An 8,143-nucleotide genomic window follows, 5' to 3' on the forward strand; every position below is an offset into this window, starting at 1 on the left:
AACTGAACTGTGAACGATGCGTTTATGTGGGATGCTTCTTAACCAGTAGACTACCAGGGTGGACCTAAACTACCATGAAAAACTATTGAAGAAAAAATAAGAGAGACAAATAAAAAGTGGAAATGAAAAACAGCTAGATTTGTAACACATTGCTCTTTATTATGAGGATACTGGAACACTCACAGTAGAGTATTAATGTATTGCAAGATATGTTGATATTAATAATGATGATGGTCATTTATCTGTTGCACAGATCGCTCCTGCAGCATTTGGAAGATGTTCGAGCACCCTGAAAATTATACCAAATGCAGTTGTCTGATGACATGCAACCCTTGAAATAGGAGGGATCTGTGAAAACATGGAAAAAGACAGAATGAACAGTTAGGTAATGTATTGTTTTTCTTATTGTTGTAATACTAATGGCAAAAATCCTACTTAAAGTAAAAGTATTAGCATTGGGTGTATCCTGAATATGAACTCACCTTGAGTGACGACCAAAAATACTAGAAGAGCTCTTGCAATACATTAATACTCTACTGTGAGTGTTCCAGTATCTTCATAATAAAGAGCAATGTATTACAAATTTAGCTGTTTGTGTTTGCTCAATGCTCCTCTCTTCTGATTGGTTGCCTGTTTTTTGAGTGACGCACACCCAGGCCAACTACTGTAATGGATTATAGCCTACTGTAGCAAGGAAAAAACAAGGCTCTGGGTAAAAGTCACCAGTAAATTGTGATGGCCATGAGTGAGGATAATGTTATCCAACCTTGGGAAGGCTGTGCAATGACAAATTTACTTCCTGACATCCAGCAACTGTGCAATGATTCCTCCGCTGTCTGTCTCTCCTCTGCTCTACTCTGTGTGTGAAGGCTAAGCCCCGCCCCCAATGAAACACAGAGCAGACAAGAGGAGAAAAACCATAAACGACCATAAATGACAACAAAACTCAGTAGAGACTCTCACACTGAGCTGAAATGAAACACACATTTCCACACGTTATCGTCTAGTGTCTTTTCAAAATAAAGCACTTTCGTGTTCATGATAAACAAAATAAAAGCAATATAACAAATACATTTACAAATGCAAACTTTACACACATGTTACTCACTGTATTGGGGTAATTTAAACTCAGCATTAATAATTAACTTGATAGTTACTGCATTAAAACCATTTTTCAGGTACTCAACCCAACCCATCTTACAACAGCACCATATAGTCTATACACAAAATCTGGTGCAATGTATTTTAAGTATTTTTAATGTTTTTTTCTTATTTGTACAGAACCTTGAGTTACTACTGTATCAAAAGTTCTATATAAATAAATAAACTAAAACTTAGATAAAAACAAACATCTTAAAAATGCTGGTGATGTCCACTTCTGATGGTAACCAGGCAACGTACACATTAAAAGCCCTCTAGCATTTTATACACATTTCATTTCACATGTTCTCACCATATACTGGGTTCTGACCTAATCTTGTTTCCACTGTTTGTTGGTGCAGTAGATATCACCCTATTGTGTCGTGTAAATGTGTACTATGTTCTTTAACAGTGAAGTAACCATGGAAAAATATCTATTTCGACTTGTTACTTCTTTTTTTAATAAGCAGCAAACATTTCACAAGCATGGGTATTGCAGCTGCATATAACATACTGTAAATAATCACAAAATAATGTAGAAATAAAAAAATAAATAATAATAATAAATAAAAATAATAATAATGGTAAAAATGTAAGAAAAAAGAAATAGACATGTAATATTGATGTGGTATGAGAACAATATTAATGGAAAAAAGCAAAGGGAGAGAAGAAAAATTAGGCATTTACAGAATTTACTGTATGCTGTCATCTGTTCACAAAGTCAAAAGACATTTTGATGCTTTAGCTTTTTTAGAGATTTAAATTAGCTTCTCAAATCATTTTCAAAAGCTGAAAGTTTTAGATATTTTTTATCATTACCATATATGAAACTCCAAATTATACCTAATTTTTCACAAACTCATTACAAAAAGGGTTTACGTCATTAACCAGCCTTGTTCTGACGTGCCACCATCCCGCCATTTCATTGGTTGTGACACTGCGTCACATGACAGAAGAGTTCAGGAAGTATTTTGGTTACACAAAGCGGAAGCGTACAGTTTACTGAACCTGAAAGTGTTTCAGGAGAAAAAGAGGAAAACTGCAGTCCACGAGGAACAACACTGTTATAAATCATAATACACAGGGCGGAGTGGACATTGTTTTTCGTGGCTGGTAAGTATGTTGGCGTGTTATTTGTTTGTTTTTAGTCATTTTTCCTGTTAGCCGATGGTAACATTGCTAACTTAGCCTCGTAGCTAACTTGCAATTTTTGTTTTTGTTTTCTTGTGCCGTTAAAGTTAAGATTAGCCTGCTTAGCGATGTAATCAGTGTCTTTATCTGTTATTGGTGCGTTTCTAAGTAGAATATGAATCCAGATTGTGTTTACATCTTAAAGCTGCCGAGGTAGTATAAATAAACCTTTTGCAAGTGTCTTAAACTGCTTCACCCATTTTAATAATTGCACAGTTCGACCAATATTGGATTTTTGAGACTGATATCAGTGTTTCACAGTTTAAAACAAACCTAACGACGATATATCGGTCAGAAGTTTTTACATAAACACATAACAAAGAATTAGAGCTGCAACTAACGATTATCGTCACTATCAATTTATCTTTTACTTTCGTGACTAATCGATTAGTTGTTCGTTTCCCAAAGCCCAAGATGGAACCTGAAATGTCTTCTTTTGTTCTGACAAATAATCCACAACCCCCAAATATTCAGTTTTCTTTCATAGAAGACTAAAAGAAACCAGAAAAAATGCACATATAAGAAGCTGGAACCAGGAAATTTGACTCAAAATGATTAATCTAACATGAAAATAGTTGGTGATTCATTTTTTGTCGACTGAGAAGTCGATTAATCGACTAATCATTGCAGACCTGTACAGAATTGTGACTCAGAGAGAGACTAAGCGATTTTTCAGTTGAAAAATAAATTTGTCAGTGCCCTCTGTTGAATAAGCATGCAATATTAAATTGTTTATTTTAATTATCTCAAACATAATTTAAACGTTCCTGACATATACCCCAATGCAGACGTCTGCAATATGCTAATATTAGCCATTATATCACTCTGGCTGATATTAGCTATAGTTATTGTTAAGAAGGTTGATCATTTAGTTTGGTGACTCCACTATTATGGAACGTCACATTATTAAATGAAATGCAACATGATATGCATAACTCCTTACTTGTGTTACATGCTAGTTACACATTTTTGAATTTTATTTATTTTTATTTTTTGTCTTTGTATGTCTGTGCCTCATGCTTAAGTGAATCTAATGCTGAAACAATTGGTCAGTTAATTGATTGGGCAATCAACAGAAGATTAATCTTCAACAAATGTGATAATTAATTAATAATTTATGTTATTTATCAATCAACATACCAATCTTCCTCTGTTTCTCTGGTTGTTAATGACACTTATCAAATAATAATCAAATCCACTTTTGAAAGCAGATCTGCAACACGAGAACCTCCATAATTTTGCCCTTTTTAAACTAATTTTTGGTTTGTTTTCACATAATTGGCTCCACTGATTCTGATGTCTTTATTTATTAAGGTCCCCCAGGTCACTCCACCTCTGACCGTCCCATCTGCTTCTTGTCACCAGGAGTTTGCCCCTGACGTCGTTCACCATCAGTGCCCGACTAAGCGTACTCAGCTCCCGTCACCACCTCTCTAGTCTGTAGTTTCAGCCCAGCTCAGGTCGTCTCATCCAGAACAGCCTCTATCTCTGTCAATGGCGGGGCGCGGTGGAGGAGCAACCAGGCCTAATGGTGCCGCAGCAGCAAACAAAATCTGCCAGTTCAAACTGGTGCTGCTGGGGGAGTCAGCAGTGGGGAAGTCAAGTCTGGTGCTGCGCTTTGTCAAAGGCCAGTTCCATGAATACCAGGAAAGTACAATTGGAGGTAAGAAAAACACATTGAAGAGTACAGTCTAGACTTGCTCTATGTGAAAAGTGTCCTGAGATAAGGTCTGTTGTGATTTGGTGCTATATGAATAAAATTGAATTGAATCTTGACATTTGAGGGAGTAAAGTCTGTTTAAACAGACTGTGTGTTTTTTATGTAGGCAAAAATTGGATATCGTTGGAAAATTGTCAGTACTTGTGGTAGTGCTAATACTTTTTTTCTGCAAAACCTTACTTTGAGAAATACTAACAGTTTTCTAAACTCAAGCAGCTGTATAAAACTTTGCTTTGATAATAAAATAGTCAAAAATTGATAAAATTGAAATCAAAAACCTGACCAGACATTTTGCTCAAGTTCAAGATACTTCGTTACAGACACATTTTGCTTGGTACCAAAAAGTGTTGAGGTTCGATACCCAGCCCTAGCGTCAGTGAAGTTCACTAAATGATGTAAAGGCCCTGTCATTTTCCATATTATGGTACTAATACATTTTCATTCCACTGATGTACATTTGTCCCTCTCAGCTGCCTTCCTGACACAGACTGTCTGTCTGGACGACACCACTGTGAAGTTTGAGATCTGGGACACAGCAGGTCAAGAGCGCTACCACAGCCTGGCTCCAATGTACTACAGAGGTGCCCAGGCGGCAATCGTGGTCTACGACATTACCAACACAGTAGGTTTCACCTGCAGAGTAACTGTTGGGGGACAGAGCCTATGCGGCCAATTGCAATATGATGAACTTTGATGTACAGTGGTGTTGCAACAATACAGTTTTATTACTTGTAGTTTTTTCTGTCATTTTGTCAATTTCAGTGTTACCAGAAGTGACTGTTAAAGACCGCCAAATTCAAAAGTTTAAAGCACCACTATGCCGAAAATAGACTGCAAATATGACTTTAAAATTAGGTCTGTGAGGGTGTTCAGACTCGTGGGTGTTTTGAAGGCATGTCTTTCGGTCAGGTGTTGGTCAACCTCGTCGTGAAAATGTTCTTCCAAGGTTAAGGTTAAGAGAGCAATATTAATCAAGTTTTTTTTTTTTTAAGGATACTTTTGCACGAGCGAAAAACTGGGTGAAGGAGTTGCAGAGACAAGCCAGTCCTAACATAGTGATCGCTTTGGCCGGCAACAAGGCAGACATTGCAAACAAGAGAGCTGTAGAGCTTCAGGTATGAAGACATATAAATATTAATCTATTCTACATTTTAAAGCAAAGTCATTTCAGATATTCAAAGCTTTGCCAAGAATTTATTAAATCATAACATTGTGTTCAACTTGTCTCTGGAGTCAATTTCTAATATTCTCCTCAATACTTTGTTCTCAGGAGGCACAAACATATGCTGATGACAACAGTCTACTCTTCATGGAGACGTCAGCCAAGACCGCCATGAATGTCAATGAAATTTTCATGGCTATTGGTAAGTGCCCCACTCTGTTGAGTCAAAGTTTCCTCCTAACAGGTAGATATTTTAGGCGTTAAGTTAGAATACAGCCTACTTATTTCTTGCTGGTTCAATTAAACACAAATTCTAAAAATGAAGACTAACACGACTTTTCTTTCCTGACCCTGAGCACCGGTTAGATGGAAGAAGAAGAAAACAGCTGCTAAACAACAGGAAAACTACAGAGCCCAGCAGTTGTCATGGGGGAAAAATATGACAATTTGTGCAGACAAATTAGTAATTCTTACATAAATGAACATGACTTGAAACAATACTGTAACATTTTATTATATGTCCAACAAAACTGTATTAAACCCAAGTGGCTCATTCATGTCAGATTGTCTATGACCTGATAACTTTTTTGGTTAAGATCTTAGAGAGTTCTGATAGAGAAACCAATAATTTTGAAGGTGGGTTAGTTGGATAAGTTTGCTTTTTGTGAGAAATGGTCAACCAGGTGAAAAAAAAATCAATATGAAGGAATAAGTAATGAATTTGTAGGCACTAAAATGCCAAAACACAGGTGCAAGCCTGTTGCTAACAGTCCGAGTTTTGCTGATTTACTAATTACAAGAATTCTTTTTTCCCTCATGACACCTGACAGGCACAGAAGAAAATAGTGTTTGTTTTTTCCTTTTGAAATGTTAGAAGTTTCTGTTAAAAGTGTTATGTGTATAATACTATAATTTGATAAATTGCATCTCTGAACTTTTAAATGATTAATATTTTAACATGTTATCCTGCGTCTGCCTTACCTCTTTAGCAAAGAAGCTACCTAAGAACGATCCTCAGGGTGGAGCTGGACAAGGAGGGCGGACCAGGACAGGAGTGGACCTACAAGAAGCCGCTCCGCAGGGCCGCAGCAGCCAGTGCTGTGGTGGCGGCAATTAGCAAGTACAAAACAATGAACTTAGTGAGCGAGCCTTGAACATGGTTTTAAGGACAGCACGTAGCTAAAACCCAGAAAGGCAGGAAAGGGCAGAGCCACTCGCCACTCCTGCACTTAAACTGAGATTACAGATGAGATTATCTGGATCCTCTTTGATTAAAGGAACATTTTTTTTAAAAAGAATCATAAGCTAGAGGGAAATACCAAGATCCCTCACTACTCTTCTCTTCTGTCTCTGCCCCCTGTATCTATCTACCTCCCTGTTCATCCTCAACTTCTGTCTCAGTTGATTGAATTCTGTCTTAAATGAATTTTTTGAAGGGTGATGCTGAGGTTTTTGCCATTTGTTTGTGTGTGTGTGTGGGTGTGTGTGTGTTATGTATGTGTATGTGTGTATAAACTATATATATTATATATATTTACATATACACACATATACATATATATTTTGTGTTGTTTACTTTTCTACTCCTGTCATTTCCCTCCTCATTGATCATCATAATGAAAGATACAGATACCCAACTGTAAAGTACTAAAGCTGAAATTGCAAATGAAAGAGCAATTAATCTTAAGTGGGTTTTTTGTCTCATTGCAGTTGAGATCTCAGCATTTTGTCATTCTTGTTAGGGACCGAGGTTACATCACGGTGATAAGGAAAGCTCTAGACTTCGCTTATTGAAGCAGGTCATGATTCATTAGGCTACACATCTGAAGATGTTTTTGAACTGTGCAACAAATGCAGTTGTTTGCATTCATTGTGTATTGATACCTGTAACACCAGAGAGTTGTTAGCCTTTTTTAAGAGAAATGTGAAAATAAATTGTAAATCTAAAACGTAATAAATAACATGAAAGAGTGTTTGTGTTCTGAGTTGTTTTCCAGTGTATGCTGAAGCAATGGTGGACATTTCGAATGAATTAGTTCATGTATGATGATTATTTGCAGTAAGAAGCAGTGCAGCCTCGATTTAAATACTACAATAAAAAAATATAATGACTGTATCTGCATACCTTTGTATTAAAAGTGTTTCCTATCTTCAAAAAGTCTTAACAGATGTTGGGAAAAGGGGGTCATTTTAGAGTTAGGACCTCCTATATTTGAGTTAATCTGGTCCATCCAGAGTCTTTATATGATATACTGATTGTTTACAAGTTACAGAATAGTTACATCACTTGAAGGATTCTGGCTTGCTCTGTGATAACCGGCTACTTTCATATGATCTGATGATGATTATTATTATTATTATTTACCTAAATACACACTTGTTTCTACATAACATTCGTGTTAGGTGGCTGACTCAGATATACTGTGTGTGGTGTTTCCCTGCTTTCATCTCAAGCACGGTGAGGTAGGCTCCAGCCCCCTGACTCTTTATAGCAGGTAAAATGAAATAACAGTTCATCTGAATCTGACGTGGCCAAAAAAAAACAATTTCATATTAAAAATGTACATCTGGAGGCAGCTGAAGTCACCAAACACTAAAGTTGAATGAGGCATCCAAGAAACGGCAACAATAAACATTTCCAACCACTAGATGGAAGCATCATCACACTTAGGTCCACAGAGGACGTAATGTGTCTAAAGTATCTGAACAGTATTTGTCTTATTACAAAGGTTGTCAGTATTCTGTACACATGTTTATGTGCAGGAAATGATAAATATTATTGACCACAATACATAAGCTAAAAGAAATTTAATACACAGAAGATGTTTGCATTTGTATGTATGGTCGTGTGTGTGTGTGAGAAGGTGGACAGTATGTAGACTGGACATGCAGAAAGCCATTACTGGCTCAGTGAAAAAAGCTGTCTGGCA

At 36.7% G+C, this 8,143-nt stretch overlaps 1 protein-coding gene across 2 annotated transcripts; it reads left to right on the top strand.

Annotated features, from left to right (window-relative positions):
• Window positions 1-2,093: 2,093 nt before the first annotated feature.
• On the top strand, window positions 2,094-7,185 carry LOC137172006 (ras-related protein Rab-5C-like). Of its 2 annotated transcripts, none has more exons than XM_067576253.1 (6): window positions 2,094-2,253; window positions 3,646-3,994; window positions 4,522-4,673; window positions 5,044-5,166; window positions 5,322-5,415; window positions 6,203-7,185. In XM_067576253.1, exons 2-6 carry the CDS (start codon window positions 3,826-3,828, stop codon window positions 6,328-6,330), a joined length of 666 nt encoding a protein of 221 aa, XP_067432354.1. In that variant the 5' UTR covers window positions 2,094-2,253; window positions 3,646-3,825; the 3' UTR covers window positions 6,331-7,185. The 2 variants fall into 2 exon arrangements, with proteins under 2 accessions (XP_067432354.1, XP_067432355.1); XM_067576254.1 differs by having other exon boundaries at window positions 3,697-3,994.
• The last annotated feature ends 958 nt before the right edge of the window (window positions 7,186-8,143 follow it).

This window comes from Thunnus thynnus, chromosome 20 (genome assembly GCF_963924715.1).
Source record: "Thunnus thynnus chromosome 20, fThuThy2.1, whole genome shotgun sequence".
Taxonomy (NCBI): Eukaryota; Metazoa; Chordata; class Actinopteri; order Scombriformes; family Scombridae; genus Thunnus; species Thunnus thynnus.

Coding starts and splice junctions, on each gene's coding strand:
- LOC137172006 (XM_067576253.1), top strand. CDS start 3,826: ATGGCGGGGCGCGGTGGAGGAGCAACCAGGCCTAATGGTGCCGCAGCA. Junction 3,995..4,521: donor CCAGGAAAGTACAATTGGAG/GTAAGAAAAACA, acceptor TGTCCCTCTCAG/CTGCCTTCCTGACACAGACT. Junction 4,674..5,043: donor TCTACGACATTACCAACACA/GTAGGTTTCACC, acceptor TTTTTTTTTAAG/GATACTTTTGCACGAGCGAA.